Source organism: Cygnus atratus, chromosome 18 (genome assembly GCF_013377495.2).
Source record: "Cygnus atratus isolate AKBS03 ecotype Queensland, Australia chromosome 18, CAtr_DNAZoo_HiC_assembly, whole genome shotgun sequence".
NCBI lineage: Eukaryota > Metazoa > Chordata > Aves > Anseriformes > Anatidae > Cygnus > Cygnus atratus.
In genome coordinates, this window is record NC_066379.1 from 2,331,521 (window position 1) to 2,348,832 (window position 17,312).

General features: G+C 49.2%; 1 protein-coding gene across 1 annotated transcript in view; it reads right to left on the minus strand.

Moving 5' to 3' along the window:
* Positions 1-1,147: 1,147 nt before the first annotated feature.
* The window catches only part of STX8 (syntaxin 8), a 98,469-nt gene continuing 82,304 nt past the window's right edge, over positions 1,148-17,312 (minus strand). Inside the window, exon 8 of the mRNA XM_035561799.1 lies at positions 1,148-2,245. Within this exon, the coding sequence (XP_035417692.1) occupies positions 2,178-2,245 (68 nt within the window). The 3' untranslated portion in view covers positions 1,148-2,177. The remainder of the gene's footprint in view (positions 2,246-17,312) is intronic.

Consider the following 17,312-nt stretch of genomic DNA (forward strand, 5'->3'; position numbering starts at 1 on the left):
TGCTTAAAGCTCCATTTCTACCGAGATCAAGCAATAAACTAATCAAAAACCTGTTGTGTCCTTTTGAAAACCACAAGAAAGTAAAACTATTTTTTTTTCCATCCCTCCTTTGAAGGTTGTAATATGAAGCATCTTTGCAAAGGAAAACAAGCAAAACAGAACAACCTGGACTGGACTTCTAAAGGATTTAAAGGATTTTCTCCAGCAAATCACATGGAGATGTGTGAGGGACTCTGCTCCTTCGCACTAACAGGCACCGCTTCGAAATTTCACTTTGCAGGCAGAACACGTTATCCGTTGTTATCCACCACGAAGCCCAAGCCCAAATTTCCACCTGTGTGCAGAGCACAGGATGCCAGCAGAGCACACCCGGCCTTGCCCCAGGACTGGGAATCCCGCTGGGGTGCGGGTCTCCCCGGCAGCCCCTCATTCAGGAGGGGATTTTCGAAGCCCCCTGCCCGTGCCAGGCGGCACAGCTGCAGCTTCTGGGCTGTTCCCCGCAGAGCTCCGAGCTCCACCTGCCCCGTGCTGGTGCCCGGAGCACAGGCAGGAAAGGGCGAAGTGCTGGGGCTTTTCAGCCCGCGGGGACAGTTCCTACCCATTAGCAACAGACACGCATTTGGTGGGTGCTCGGCAGCTCTGTGAAACCGCTGCCTGCTTCCAGCAGAACCATCGCACGCTGTCCTTTCCACATCGGATCCTGGACCCTCAGCTCCAGCTGCAAGGAGGATTTAATGAGAGCAGTTCTGCGCTCGGACCTGCAGATCTGCACACACGTCCCAAGGGGTCAGCGCCCGAGCCCCAGCCAAAGGATGGGGAAACCGAGCACAGAAGAGGGGAATGGCTTTGTGCCCCGGGGGGCTGCACAGTGCCAGCCCCGCGTCCCCCCTCCCGGCGCAGCTCTGCACCCGCGGGCACCTCTGGGTGCGGAGGGGAGGGCGGCAGGGGCAGCTCGGATCCCCCAGAGCACGTCTCCCACCGCCGTGGGTGAGGCCCCAGGGCTGGCAGTCATTACAGAGCCGCAGGATGTGTGTGTCGAGATACACAGAGCCACTTCTTTCCTTCTCAGAACCGGCTGGAAGTGTGAGTGAACTCACTCGCCCGTAACACAAGGTGACAGGAGACGTTAAAACGCCAGGCAGATGAATTGTATATAAATGGATCAGCTTTTATTCAACAGTTATTGCTTGCTCTATCAATTCTGAAATCAAATTGGCGCATGTAACAAAATAATGATTTTTTTGGCCGGAAGTGAGCATTCAATACTTCTTTTTCATTAGTTTTTAATAGGCGACCCTTCCCTTCAGTATTAACAGTGTGTGTAAAGTTATAAAAGAAAGAGGCAGATCTCAGTTGCTGAAATTAGTACGTTACTACCGGCGCATCTCTTGTGGTCAGGCGGAGGCTGCCCCGAGCAAGGCAGAGCACGTGGAGAGCGCTCCTTCCCCATGAGCGCATTTTGGGCAAGGTTTTCCACGCTTACGCACCTGGTTGTGTTAAAGCCCCGCCGCTGTTTACATTTCTATCTGCAGAGATCAACACCGATAATTCTCCCCCAGCGGCCAAAGGTTGACTCACTCGTGGCCATTTTGGAGCGGCTCATCTGGGTTCCTGCGCTCGGGAGCAGAGCTTCCCCGCAGGGCTACGCCTGCCCTCAACCTCCCCACCCCGCTGCGAGCTACATGCATGCATTCCCTAAAACACGTATGCCTTGAAAAACAGTAAAGAGTTTTCAGTCTGGAGAAAGGTATCAGAAAGCACAGGAGCCACTGGTGTCCTCCCCAACCTCACCTTCGCAGCTGGCAGCATGTCAAAGCCCCGGGACACGTGGCCGCTCAGCAGAGCAGCTGAGGGCCAGGCAGGGAGCGTGCCAGCATCATTGCCTGCTTAGACACGGAGGCAGTGGGAAGTGTATCTCTAGGACAGCCAGCTGCATCCTCCCAGAACGTGAAATCAAGGTAGGCAGAGAGTCCTTTTCAAGTTCAAACCCTCCAAACCAGGCAGCACTCTTCAGCTGTGCACCGAATGAAGGAACGGATGTCTGCTGGACACAGCTTCATTCTAACACTGTGGAGTTTATTGAAAACACATAAGGGCTTTGCACAAAGTTGGTCTCTTCTGTGGAGTCGTCCATGCTCAGCTGGTGAGCAGCAGCTCGAATGGGCCCCACATTCGCCTTATTTTGTTGGCCAGACAGCAATCACAGCAATTGCAATCAGCAGCAACACAATTACCACCAGCATTCCTGGAAAAGATGAAACAACACGTTAAGGTTGCTGCCTTCATCTTTTACAATTGGTCTTTTGCAATTAAGCTCTTCCTCCGAGTCCTGCTCCTCCTCCCAGCTGAGACAGATTTTCCCCCCTGCTCACCGCATGAGAGCCCTTCCTCACCGCCCCACCAGACCCTCGCACGCCGACCACCTGTGCCGCGGCCCGAACCCAACAGCCCCGCTGGCAGGGCAGCTCCTTCCCTAACTGACCCTCCGAATTCAGTTTTAGCTGTGCCTGCAGAGTACCTTCCTACTTTGACATCTGCCTTGCAAAAATTAAGGGGCAGGTTTAACGCACTGCAAGAACAGCGAAGCTTTTCTAGAATCCCTCTCCACCATCCCACTGGGGAAAGGATTATTCAGAAGGAAACCCAAATTGCATCAGGAAATTGTTTCCAATACAAACTACTCCCACATCCAGACAGAACGATTTGCACGGCAGAAGCAGCGCGTTTGGGGATGCGTGTACCTGGCTTCAGGAAACGAACGTCAAGCAGCATGTAGGGAGCCTGGCGGTGCTCTGCCCCAGCTCTGGGTGCCCAGCCCTCCCGGCTGATATGCTAACGACTAATTCGATCTCACAAATGTGCACAACTATTTATTAGCTGAGGCGCCCCACACCGCTCTGCAGAAGGATGGCATGAAGAGGGGCGCGTTACCAGCAGAGCAGAGTCACACAGGCGGGTCTCCGCAGCCCCAGCGCCGCGCCACGCAGAGCCGCTCGGTGCCAGCGGTACGGGGCACGCCGCCTGGACGCTGCCTCGTCACAGCCGAGAGGAAAGCCCTGCTGGGCAGCCGGGCTGGAGGGGACAGGCGGAAACGCTCTCCTGAAAGCAGACTGGGTGCCAGCGCCTCCCAGGCACCGAGAGCCCCAAAAGTCAAGGCCTGGCACGGGCACGGCCCCTCGGGCAGCGGCGCTGCGCTTCCCCCGGGGCCGAGCCACCTTTCAGTTATTCGGCTTGTGTGCTGGTATCTGCTCGGCGCTGTCCCCCGCCAGAGCTGTGGGAATATGTTAGGGCTCCAAGAGCGGAAAAAATGTCCCTTCGCTTGGTCCGCTAACAGATGACTATTACTCAACCACTTACAATATTTACAAGTCCAGCTCATGGCAATTAAAAAAGGATGTATTAAAATAAACTCCTCTTTCCAAGCTGGAAAAGGATATTAGACATTGCTTTTTGTAAATAGTGTCATGTTTTCTGTGCAGAAACGGTTTCTGTGCCAGGGGTCCGTGATTTTTTTCCAGTGCAGCGGAGTTGCCACCACCAGAACTCCTCCTCTTCTGCCCAGCTGAACGTGGCTGTTATCTGCCCGGGGAGGGCAGCGAGCAGGGCACGGCCGCAGCGGGGCTGGCGGGGACAGCCCATGGGTCGGACGGGACCACGTCCTCCTGCTGCATGGCTCACAGCAGCTACGGCCCTTAGGGACATCGGGCTTGTACACAGGTGATGCTACAGCACGGGCTACACCTGGACAAAACTGTGCATTAATCACGTTTAACAGGGAATGGGCTCCTAAAAATGTCTGGCTGTTGCTGCTGCTTTCTGCCCCCGCCTACCAGCGTGATCCACGCGTGCAGGAACCAGCTGGGTGCTGGACCACGAGCGGGTGACTCGCTCCCACCCCCTGGCAGGGCCGAGACGCCGGCATTTAGCTCAGGCTTAGCCCACCCACCACCTCCAACTCACCCATCAGCACAAACTGCTGAATTAACACGGTGCAAACACGATCTCTACTTTTCCTGCACTTCTAGTCTCTGTGCGTTTATATCTTAGTGTACATTTTGAGGTACTCGGAGAGGTTGGAAGCAAATAGCCTGCTTAAATAAGGAAGAAGCAAGATCTGATTAAGCTTCTGCATTCACATTCCCTGTTATGTTTTGCACTGGAGGGAAAAGTTTTAGAGGGTGCAAATCCTTAGCGCAGGTCCAGTGTAACAGAGTTTATGGACTTCAGCAATTAAGAGACAACCGAGATCGGTTTCTTGGAAAACACTCTATAGGTGTGAATTAGTAACGATACCAAGTAGGGTTAATGGGGCATAATTATTCTTTGACAACTCCCAAGAAAAACTCCACATAAACGAGAATTATTACACAGCAGGAACCAGGGAAGGTGGGGGACTAATAAAGTACGGCTAATGGGCAGGGGCAGAATGAATAGGAAACTCGAGAGAATGGGTAGGGCAACAACAGCGGGACAGCAAAATGAAAGAAACTTCATTTTTTTTCCTGGAAAGAGACTGGTATTAAAAACCTGGAGCCACTTTTCTGTTTCCAAAAGCAGTGGTCAAGTATTTATTCCCCATATGAGAGACGGAGAAGCAGAGATGGCACGTGTCAGCGCAGCATAAATCAGACATCAGCCAGCATTAAAGGCTTATCTGATCCTCACAATATGCACAAAAAGAATAGGACAACGTAAACTGGCAATAGCATACAAATTTCAAAGTACCTCTTGCATGATAGAGACCAGATGTTACGCACATTGTACTTTTTCCTATACTATAGAATAACAGATTAGAAGGATCTGAGGCTTTAAACTTGGGTGTTTCACAGCGCGCAACATGCTTTCCTACCCAAAACTGCAGATAGGACCTGACAGTAATTATGCGCTCTGGATTCCCTGCTTGCTTTGCCTTTCTTTGCTCAAGTCCCATGAAACACAAATAGTCCCCTCGACAAGAGCTCCTCAAAGGAAAGTTCACGAATCAAAGCCACCAACAAAGCCAACGGGAGCTGGAGAGCAGCGGCAGCAAGAACCAGATCCCTGCACAAAGGAGAAGCGAGCAGTGACAGAAACACGCTGGAAATGTGCTGCAGGGGAAGGTGAGGAGCGACGGCAGGAGCCTGGGCGCAGTCAGGGCCATGGGCTTGGAGGAAGCTCTCGAAGCTCCGTGTGCTGCAGAGCTCGAGGCCGTGCTGTTGTTTCAGCATAGAGGAGCGGCCCAGGAATGCAGGACGCCTCCGCAGGCTACGCCGAATTCCCCTTCCCCTGCCCTTTCCCTGCTGCCCCCACGGCCGAGCGCCCGAGGCCCTTCCCGCAGTGCCGCAGGGGTTTGGGCTCCCAGGGGATGATTTTCCAGCCCCAGCTCGTGCTGTGTTTTCCAGGGGTTAACGATGGGCGCAGATGCAGTCAATGGCCCAGGACCGTGCCGCTGGGCCCCAGCTGGGCAGGGGGAACGTCAGGGTGCCAAAGTCCCCGCTGGAAACAGGACCACACTTACAGCCCGGGCCCTCTGGTGTGCTGCCGGCTGCCCTCAGGGAGCACAAACACCACTCCGGCAGACGGCAGCCCAATAAGTCATTTCATTTCCTCCCTTCCTCCCAACCCTGCCTGCCCCACAGCCGCGGGGGCGCAGAGCACGTCCCTGCCTCTGGAGCCGGGCACCCACGGGGTGCAGGGCACAAGGGACACCCCGGGGCACGCCGATGGGCTGGGGAGCAGCAGCAGGACAGGGAAAAGCTAATGGTGCTGCCACCGTGTCTGTAACCCCACAGGGCGCTAAATGAGCCTGTCTGCCCTCACCAACTGCTGCGAACCACGCACGGCTCCGACGGATCCATTTCCTCGGAGAATGGCGGACGCCCACCGCCAGCCGGTCGCTGTGCTTGCATTAACCACCGAGCACCTCCAGCCCCTCCTGCTGCCCCTTCAGACGGAGGCCGCTGAGCCTGACTGACCTGCAGGTTCGTTAGGGCATTTCTAATTCCCCCTGCTAACGACGGCTGGAGCCCGGCAGAAATTTCTGCCCAGGAGCACCGACGAGGACAGGAGCCCTCGCAGCACCCATACAAAGCAGCCAATTGTTGCCTGTCAGCTCGGCGCTCATGCCAGCTTTGTGACAAGGCAATATTTACTGTGAAATATCCACTTATTGTGCTGAATATAACTCCTGGGAATCTGAGCATGTTTAGGATCTGGCAGGGATTCAAGTGCCTTTGCAAAGGCAGGCAGGAACTTTGTCATAAATACATCTTGTTTTGACAACTCCCTCTTGAATATGTGTCAAAAGATTTCTGGGCTGCCTCTATCAGACTATCGATGTACCATTAACGCCGCGGCGCGCTGCCCCGTTGGATTTGTTGTGTTCCTACAAGACGTGCTGTGTTACAGCGGCCCCCAGGGAAGGTCTGCAGCGGCGACGGTCACTGCGAACGGGGCTGAGGCTTCGCTTCCATAAACCCGCACCGTTCTCCGGGGAGCGGGGATCACACCTGCCACGTACGGACGAGGAGGGTGCAGGCAGGTGCCGTGGGGCCATCAGAGGTCTCTAGGGGTCCCCAGCCCCGCTCTGCTGGTCCCCGGCCCAAGGAAGGCAGCAGCGGGCACAAGACATCGGCATCACGATGCTGGCGCGGTGCTGCCGCGGGTACCAGCCCAGCTGGGGCTGACGGTGGGAACAGGCAATGTGGAAGCAGGCAGGCGCTAGGGAGCAGGTCCTGAACGTTTTAAGAAATGCTGGGAGAGTTTGTGACAGCAAGTGCAGAGCCAGTTTGCCTGCGATAGCTTGGACTCAATGAGCAAGGAAATCTCTTCCAGTGCCTGCTGCTATAATTAGTGCAGCGCGCATCGGATGGTCCTGATAGATAGGAGAAGTAAATACGAGCAATATGCTAAGGGATGATTTCTCCTTTCCGTGGGGTCTGTAGCCAGGGTTTCTCTTTCAAGTCCAAATCAGAGCGCGCTGGCAGCAAGGCATTTCTCCTCCCCCTAGCCAGGGAGCAGGAAGAGTCACCTGGACAAGGACCTGGCCAAGGCGACCCCTGCCTCCGTCACCCCCAAATCCCCCAGGACACCCTGAGATTCGGTGAGCAGTCGTGCTTTCGGCGAGCTGGATGGGTCCGTGGGCTCGGTGCTCCTCCTGGATATTGGGCGCATTCAGAAAGCGAACGCAAGCATGCCTTGGCTGGTTTCTGGATGGTGAAATAAATACCGATTTCAGCCCATTAAAAACATTCTAAAGTATGTGTGTGTGTCCAAGTCAAGTGCCCTGACTTCAAAAGCTGAAAGGTTACATCCAGGTCTGGTTCAAGAAGGTTTAGCTCGCAGCTGGCAAACCCCAGCAAAAAACGAGGCGCGCCTGTAGGAGATCTCCCCCTGCTCACTGCCTGCAGAAGGGAAAAGGGGAAAAAAGAAGAGGGGAAAGCCACCCTGAGCCAGCTGTCTGCCCATGGACGACTTTAGAGCATCCCCTAAGACCCGCTCCTTCGCCTGCTGGTGACTGTCTGTGGGAATGGGATTTTGCTTGGGATTTTCCACATCATTTCCGTTGATTTGGGTGCAGTGTCATTCTCAGTAACGCTAAGCTCAGCGGTGGTGCCTTTTATAGATTCTAAAGAAAATAATAAATAGCATGCTATGACTTTAAAGAGCCTGGTATAGCATTACATTATCTGGAAAAAGCTGCCTGCTTTATGCCAAGAAAGTTATATTCCCACCGAACTGTCTATGCAGAAGTTTATGAATAAGTCTTCTTTTATAAGTGACATGGAGCGCTAACTTATAAACACATAATAGTTGTTTTATAGGGTAGGAGGGAAGCGGGGAGAAGATGGAGTTTCAACAAGAGGCTGCAGAGGCAGGGCTGCTTTCTTTTTTTCTCCTTTTTTTTTTTAATGTCATGGTTTAAAAAAAAACAAAACTTTATCTGCTTTTTCAGTAAGTTCATTTTAAGCTCGTGTTGCCAGATACATGGCAGAAACCCTGCCCAAATCTGTTCAAAACCTTGATTTTCAAGGCAACAGAGAACCAACTTGGAAGGCTGACGCAGAACCCGATGCACATACCTAAAGCACTAGTTTAACATGGCAAGCGCCCGAAGAAATCCATCTTGCTGTCCTTTATGTTCCCTAAAAAAAGCCAAACACTTTCTCCCCCAAAAGCTATAAAAATCTTTCCTTCTAACATTTTCCTCGTCTAAAGCGAGACGGGGTATTCAATTTGTATTGCATTAAGAACCACTTTAGCATAAATCCCACACTATTAAGCTGGCTTGTATGTAAATACACTCCCCGATTCCTACACCTGCATCATTGAAACCACCTCTCTGGAGGCCTGTTCTTTATTACTTCTGTGACAGCCAAACTTTTTCTTGGGCGATACACGTCTGTGCAAAGCGCTGCACTCGCACGTTATCCTACGCCCCCGTCCACCCAAAGGAACCTGGCCCTTATTGCTTTTGACCTCCCTTTTCAACCGGTCTGACTTGAGAAATTTAACACTACAATTGTACCTCTCAACTCTGACATCGAAATCATTCGCAATTCTCAAACAAATCAAGACCAGGCTCTGAGAACAGTTATTAAAGGCTCCAAACGCCCATGTGTTTCATTGGGTCTACGGGAAAAAAAAAGACACTGCTCAAAAAAGCCGAGTCTTTGGAAACAACAACTATTGCATTATTAATTCCTTATTTGGAAGAAAGACAGACCTAGGTCATTCCTACGGAGGAGGAAAAAACTCAAGTTATTCCCCGTTTGGAGCTGTTTGTGCAACAACAGGTTAAGCTGAAGGAACGAGCTATCGGAATCAGACGCATAGGCTTTGTTTCTACGCGTTAACTCCTCAGGCCACTTTAGTTCACATAGGAAAAAAACCTGCATTTTTGTGCTTTTTGCCACGTCAGGTTGGAGCTGTGCTTCTCTCGCGGCATGCAGATGGGTTTGTTATTGTTACTGCGAGCCTTTGATCAGGGCCCGACCATACCTTACGTTACTGACAGCAATACCTGTTGGCAAACAACGCGCGGATAAACAACAGCGAGATAAAAACCACAATGGGGAAACAAATGTCAAATGTAGTCCCAGAAGCAACATGATGTGAGTTTAAATCCAAAATGTTTATTGCTTCAGTGATCAAATAATCCCTGGAGTTCAGGTCCCAAACCACATGCATAGCCCCACTGAATGAAAGGAAGTGAGATAAGTGTTTCTCTTAATCCATTATTGTTATACCTCAATTTGCTTCTTTTTTTAATCTATTTTTCAAATTACAAATGCATGCCAGATAGTATATTGAACTAGTTCCAAGTGCAATTGCAATGAAAATCCCATATTCTTTCAAGAAAACGATATATTTTGTAAAATCCCAACCTTAAATGAACTGCAATAGTTGGAGGAATAGCTCGAATGGATGCACTCGCAGCCTCCCGCCACTGCTCATGTCTCCAGCAAGGCCAATACTCGGGCTGCACTAACGAAATCCACTTTTGGCAGCAGTTAGGCGGCTTTGATCCAAGGGTTTAAGATGCCACATAAATATAAATTTGACGGCACACCTCTAAGTCTACTTAAGATACACAATTTATTAACCTCTTGCGTTAATCTTAGAACCAGACAAAAGAAGGGCAGTGGGAATAAAGGAAGGTTTCCTGAAGGAGTTAAGAAATACAGGGACATTTTACCTTCCGAGACACAAGAACTGAAGCTCAGAGAGAGGTAAGACATTTGTTTGGATTTGAAGACAAGTCAAGAGCACGGCAAGAACTGTAATAATCTGTAATTTCCAGGGAAAATTGCTGGAAAGGAAATGCCGAGCTAAATTTGTATCTGCTTTTAAACCCAAATGTTAGTTCACACAGGACAACCTAGGAGAAACAGTTCAAGGTACATTTGATACAGACATTGCTGAACCAGAGAGCACTGAAACAGTTTATACACTTGCCTCCGTAACACCTTTCTGCAAACCGTTCTAAAGATTTGGTAATAAAAATATTTACTGGACTCGTCGCTGCATAAAGAGCGAATGGAAATTCACCACGAGGGAAAAGCTTTTGCGAGTTACACGCCTTCCCCCCAACCCACCACTGCCTGTACCCTTCGCACTCGCTGCCGTAGCAAAGAAAAGATCAGATGTATTTAACCAGCAATAGTGACTACGCAGCGATTTCTCTCTGAATTGGTTAACAGTGCTAAATGCAGAGGAAATGACAGGCCCCCAGAGCACAGGCTGTCTTTTGGGGGAAACGAGTGCAGGGCCTCGCACCCATGCCCAGCCAACACGGACAATTAAGACCAGCGGTCTCCCCACCAGTCTCCCATTTGGTGTTTTCCCACACAGCGCCTATTTTACCTCCAGTCACACCCGGCAGCCCCTGCTCATCCCTGCCTGATGCCTTTTGCTAGGGGAAGCATCGGATGCAAGCATTCGGCTCCGTGCAGATCACCCAGATCCCAGCGAGGAAGAAAACTGGAAACATGCTCATGTTTTTTCCTTTTGTTCCTGCTCGAGTGACTTCACAGACTTTCCTTGCTTGTCCCCACACAGCTATTATCAAACTATTTCCAACCCCAAAGGTCATCGGCAGACATGGTTACTGCATTTTTTTGCACGTGGCTTATTTTTCTTCCTTTTTTTTTTTTTAAATTAAATAAGCACACACGCTTTCCAATTTTCCCTTCTCCAAACTCTCTAGCATCCTTTCCCTTACATAAGCAACGCCACGAAACAAGATCAGTCAAGCACTGTGCTGCGTTTCTGGACAACTGTGTTACAACTTGGAACAGCACTTGTGAAAGTTTCAAAAACCCCAGCGTGCACTAAGTTTTCCCAGAAGAAAGGAAACAAAACAAGCCCAAACACGACCACAAAGGTTCTACAAATCCCTGTGTTTCAGACCAGGTTCACCCAAGTGAGCCCGACCAAGCCGCAGGTGTCACCTGAACTCTTGCCTTTTGGCATACGCTGTCCAAAAGTCAGCGGGGAAGGGCGAGAAAGCGCGGATTTAAGTGGAACATCCCCTTCTCCAGGTTCACCAGAAGTTACTCTCCCCCTGCCACTGAGGGCAGAGAGGAACAGAAGCAGCATTTGGCACGGACCCCGGCTTTGCGAACCGTGGAGGTGCGAACAGCCGGTGCTGCGGGGCGGCCAGGTCAGGCTTTCCAGGCAGGAAGGCAAGGACCCACCGAAACCCAAAGGCTACCTGCCATCAGGTGGCCCTTCGGCAGCACGGGTCTCGGAGGTTTGGACCAGCTGCCTCGCATTCGAGGCTTAGAAAGCCCTGGAGATTTACCAACCTGCGAGGCCAGCGGGGCCGAGATGAGTTAAATCCTGGAGACGCGGCACTCGCCGCCTCCTGCGGTGCCCTCATGGCTTGCACTCCTGCTCGCATCCCCGCGGCCGTGCGCCTTCGCCATCGCAGCTCCCACCCGGCGAGGGGCCGCAGCCCAGCTGGCAGGCTCGGGGGGCTTTTCCTGAAAGGAATTCTGCCAGGCAGCCGCCCACCCCGCAGCCGCTACCTGGAGCAAGCGGGACGGCAGGAGACATGACAGATGATCCCAGCGGGGGGCTCTTGTTCCCCCACTACTTTCTCCAGTAAAAACAAATGGAAAAAAAAAATAAATAAAATGAAAGGACTGCTCTGCTGGCCTGGCACAGAAGGGGACATCTGCCCGTGTCCATCTGCCATCTTCCTGACACCCCGGGCTTTGTTTTTGGTAGGGTCACTTTTCCAGCATTATAGCTCCCTGAACCGGCTCACCAGGACACCGGTGCCAGGACAAGGAAAAAGACGGGAACGTGGGGAGAGGGAGCAGGTAACCACCAGATCTGCTTAGACGCATCAGTAAATCACCCCATTAGGCTCTGAAATCACTTGAGAATGTATTATCTTTTGCCTCTTCCTTTGTTTTTCACTCAAACAAATGCTGGGACTACCCAGTCACCAGTGAGATGGATATATTACAGTGCCAGAATGCTTCTGAAATGTTTAACACATCAACAACTAGAACTACACATGAAAAAACAAACAAACAAACAAACAGTAAAATAAAAAAATCACAGCTCAGGTCAGTCAAATGAGTGGAATAAGCTGCAGAAACAAAACTGCAGTTTTACGGGGCTATCCGAACCTGCAAGAGGAACTTTACTAGTAAGACGTTGATCAAGGATAATAAGTCATAGCACACAAAAAGATCATATACTGTTCATACCAAGTCATTTAAGGTCAGCTTAAGTGTTGTTGAAGTCTGGTCCATGTGTCTTTTATTTAAAAGAGTGCCCTACTTGCACAGGAATTGTAAGAACTTTTGAAAATGGGATGCTGGCTCCTAAGTCACTTGGATACTTAACTGCGTGGTCAGAAGGGTTGAGATTTACATACAAATTGCAAAGCTTCTAAATGGCTTCCTCAGAGCAAAAAACGGGGGTGGAAACGAGAGAATATTTAATGATTAGTTCCTTATGGGTCCGGCATTCTTGAAGCATATTTCTTGCAGTCCCTGGAACACTCCTGCATTCTTGATTGCAAAATGGCAATAAGTGATTTCCTTTAAAAGCCTTGTCTTTTATTGGAATACTAAAAATACCCCACTAGCCCCACTCCACTCCACTCTCTCTCTTTCCTGGACAGGCACCATCAACCCTGATGTATTCTATTTTGAAGACGGCAATAAACATTTCAGCATGGTCTGTTCAATCCCACTTCATAATAGATCTTGCATTTCCAGTGGAGCCCCTACTAGCACCATAAATCATCTTTACACAGACTTAAGTACGAGAAACTACAGCTCAAAGGCAGCATGGCTTTTTTTCTGTTAAAAAAATGAAAATGGGTACAAAACAGTCAAAAGTGAAATGACTGACAGCTTTAAACATGAATCTACTGAGATGACCCTACAACACAGGGCTGTTGCAATGGTTAACAAACCTGCACTGTGCAGCTCCGCTCCAGTCAACTCATTTGATGTAAACCTACCTGCAAAAATGATGTTTTGGGGGGTGAAGTTCAGAAAAAATTCTCTCCACATCCATTACATCTGAACAAATACAGGTTTCAAATCTGGGATACTCTGGCTGTTGCTTATTTAAAAAGCCACAGATGAAGATTAATTACATACTATGTCTGAACTGGTTACACACATCTAACGCTCCTTTTTTTTCCTTCTATATTGACTTAAAGTCTGAACTGCTTCACTCATAATGTCTCTCTCCATCTGCTACAGACCCTGGAGAAGAGCTCAAACAGATAATTTCAGGTACCTGACAAGATGACTACTGCATAAGCCACCGTTTTACCATTAATGTTCTTGGCTGAGGCAAGGAGCTTCTCCAGTAAAAGCGGTTGTGCAATGACGTTCAAGAAGTGAGACCAACTAAGTGCAGGATGTAACCAGCCATCCTAAGTCTTCAACATCAAAGTCTGTATGTAGTCAAGAGCCAGAAGAGACATAATTCAGAATGCTAACGCAGGCTCCACACACAATTCAGCGGTGGATGATGTTTCCTGAGTGTCAGTCTGCCCTCTGGGAGGTTTGGCTGGGCAAGGTTATCGAGCGGCTCCCAAGCCAGCCCAGCAGTGTCAGTCCTCATCAGCCCCAGCACAAGGACTTCTTTCCACGTTACGGGACTCTGCTGGGAAACCTGACCTCACCAGTCTTGGTCACATCGTAACTCTGCTACAGCAACTGCCCTCGGCTCACTCCACAAACTACGTGCAGCACAGTAGCTGCAGGCTGGTGCCCTGTGTATTGGAACGAATACATGCTGTAGCTGTCACCTGAACACAAGTCTAATTAAGGTAGAAAATGCTTATCTTTCAACTTTTGGAGTCTCAGAGGGAAATAAACCAGTTTTTATAGCAAACTAGTTTTTGATCATACTTGTGGCTGGACAGTCTCACTACCTGCTTGCTGCTGTCACATGGATGGTAAGCTCTCTGCTCCGCACGATACAGTTAGCAACAGGTTTGCTTAGCATCAGCTTCTCCTTCTTGGATAAATCTGACTTCACTGAGCCCTTCCCCATCTGCAGTGTCACAAACATGAGAGTCTGCATAAAGAAACCACACCTATTGTCTTTTCTGTTGACACATATCATGAATTTGAGCTGGGTGAATCTAGTTCTCCATCAGCAAGATCTGGTAACCACAGCAAGAAGATGCTCTTCTGACACCAAAGAGAAGAAAACGAGTCATAAATCATACAACCATCACGTTGAAAGGGACCACGGGTTTCCAGCACAACCCCATTGCTCAAAGCAGGGTCAGCACCAGGCTCAGACCGGGCTGCTCAGGGCTCTGTCAATTTGAGGCCTGAAAACCTCCGAGGACGCACCACTGCTCACGGAGCACACGCTGGATTCTCTCTGGATGATGCCAAACCAGATGTGCTCATTTTTGCAAACGGGCTGTGCTACTCAGAAAAGTTACTCACCGAACCACTAAAACTGCTTCAGGAAGAACGGCACAGTAGAGACAACGCAAAAAGGTAGTGCTGAAATGCATCTCGAATGCAATGCTGAGAAAAAAAGCCCCAAACCCTTCACATCTTTCAGTCTGGCGCTTTCAACTTTTAAGAAAATTCTTAGATGAGACTGCATTATTTTAAAGTCAATAGCAATTTGGAAAAATAAAGTGTTTTGCCCTAGTTTCTGAAGAAGTGAATCAGCCCGCATGTAAAATTTTTGAAACAGATATAGCTGTTTTTTGTTGAGGAGTGTTTCAACAATTCAAAGAACAAGCCTTCTTTTAGAAACTTGCTCAACCTTTGGCAATCCAGCTTAATCACCATACAAAACTGCAGAAACCAGTAACCAAATACGTCTTATTAATACAATTTACAGCCGCTAACAACTATAAGAACTTTCTAAAAATGCCAAGGGAAACAGGCTGGGAGAAACAATCCCTCACAAACAACGGAGCCAATAAATACAGGACTGTGATAAGAAATTAGATTTGACTTGCATAATCACTTCTAAAAGTTTTTGGTAAATGAAGTCTGAAGAGCAGAAGGCTGATAAAATAACATAGTTCAGTAGCAATGAGAAAGTTTCATGCCGATGAAGTAGGGAATTCAATCCTTGCTGAATTCTTGAAATCATTTAGATGTTAACAGAAGTTCCTTCTCCAAAAAAAGAAGGAAAGGCATCTCTTAAAGCCCACACACACAGATCTTTGACTGCTATATGCTAGTGTACGATATAAAACTATTTTGGTTTTGGAAGACTGCATTGTCTCCTGTGTCAGGACGGCTATTTTTTAAATTTAATATTTTAATTTCTGTCGTGGGCAGAGCCAAATCTGTACAGTCTATCTAAGTGCAGGACAAAAGGTTCTCTCATGTTTTGAAAAAAAAAAAATTAAAGAGAAAAAAAAAGAAAAAAGGGGGAAAACCACAATATCATTTCATCTCAGTACCTTCCTAAAACTTGAGAAGTTTATAAACTCTTAGCTCCAGTTCTCTTCCTTTGCCTTCTCACATGACAACTATAAGCTGCCACAGCAGCTGCACAGTAAATGTCTTCAAAGGAAATACAAAATAATTGCTCTCAGAACAACGGACAGAGGGAAAAAAACTGTCAGGGTGATGTGAGCAATGCAGGGCTGACACAGCCATGCCCGGTGCAGCGGGTGCCAGGGCAGCCTGGCGGAGGTTTTTGCTCATGGTAGAGACAGGCAGCAAAACCAGAAGAGAACCTGCACAAGGCACAACGGTTTTATTCTCGTGTATCTTGCACCATTTGCTTCTGTTGGAGAATGTTTCTCTTTTCAAGCTCTTTAAGGTATTGCTAGGTACACTTGGGGTTTGACACAGAGAAAAAATGAAGAAAAATAGGTCTGTGTGAGGAATGTACGCCTGTTATCAAACAATCAACAAGGATAAATATACTCCAGAGCAAAAAGTTGCCTGATTTACTAAACTTTTTTTTTTTTTCCTTAAGACTAATCCTCTAAATCTACAGAGTTGATTCCCCTCACACTTCTAGGGGGGAGAAAAAATCCACACTGCAAAGAGGCACATAAATAACTGGGATCATTTGTCTGAACCCTGCTGCTGCCCCGACAGAGGGACACTCCATATGCTTTTGCAATAGCACTGTTTTGATAGTATTACCAGGAGTGTCCCTTATTAATCATGTTGCCACTAAAATTCTCTCTGGAGTATTTGCTGATTCTATACTTTTCCAAACTGTTTCACTTTCCTCTTAATTTATGAAAAGCTCACTGAAGATGACCACATCGAAACCTGACCTCTGCTACTAAAAACTGGGGGTAAAAAGGGGAATATAAAAAAAATAAAAAAATAAAATCACCTTTAACCATGAATTTTCTTCCATTTACTCCTTTCCAAAGAAGAAATTCCCCCACCCCCAACATGACAGTTTTAGCTTTTGCTGCATTTCTGTGAAATTGTTGTGAAGCCTCAGATATTGCGAGTTAAGGTATCATTAACATTCAAGATACACTTCCCTGGATGTTACTATTTGAGCCAGGACCATTGGAAGAAATTTGGTATTGGCGCAGCCCTTCAACCTGCTGAAATCAATGAGCTTATGTGAGCCTGTAAAGTGTTCTTAAAGGCACGCTTAAGTGCTCTGCTGGATGAAGAACAAAGAACTTGGCACCCCGCAGACCCGAACCCTGCTGAGGTGCGAGGCATTTCCAAACATTTCTAATTAACTAAAAGAATCCACAATTAAGAAAGTCGCAGTCGCTTGGTTGACAGAATAAAGGCAGCGTTCTGCAAAGCATCCCGTGTTCCCCGCTGCAGCGGCATTCACCCTTGTATGAAACCGAGCAAGGGCGAGAAGAAAGAGGCCTCGAAAGGGCCTTTGGCACAGGTCATGGCCCAGCAGGGCCCAGGCGTCCTCTGGCACGGGTCAGCCACAGCCAAGCCTCGCAATGCCGCTGCTTCGAGACCAGGAGGGCTGACGGGGGGCACGGCACAGCAGTCTGCCATCAGCCCAGCCGGCCGGGCTCCACAGAAGGGGCCGCGCACTGCCACCGTCCCGGCCGGCCCGCTGGTACCACGGGGCAGCCGGCTCCACGGGGAAGCTCCGCTCGCTGCGAGCGTCTGCCATCCCCGGCTGCTGGCGCCAGGTAGAGGAGGTGGGCCTGAAAGGACCCACAGCTGCCTCTGCAGGGCAGAGGGAAACGTGAGCTCGCAGAGCTGCAGGCTGAGGAAGCGAGGCCCACGGCTCTGCACGGGTCGCCAGGAGGATCGCTGGTCTGAAGGCCCCGCGCTCTGCGCTGCTCCGAGGACTCTCCTTTCTGCAAAACCTTAACTTAAACCAAGTGGTACAATCCCTCTAAAATTACGCTT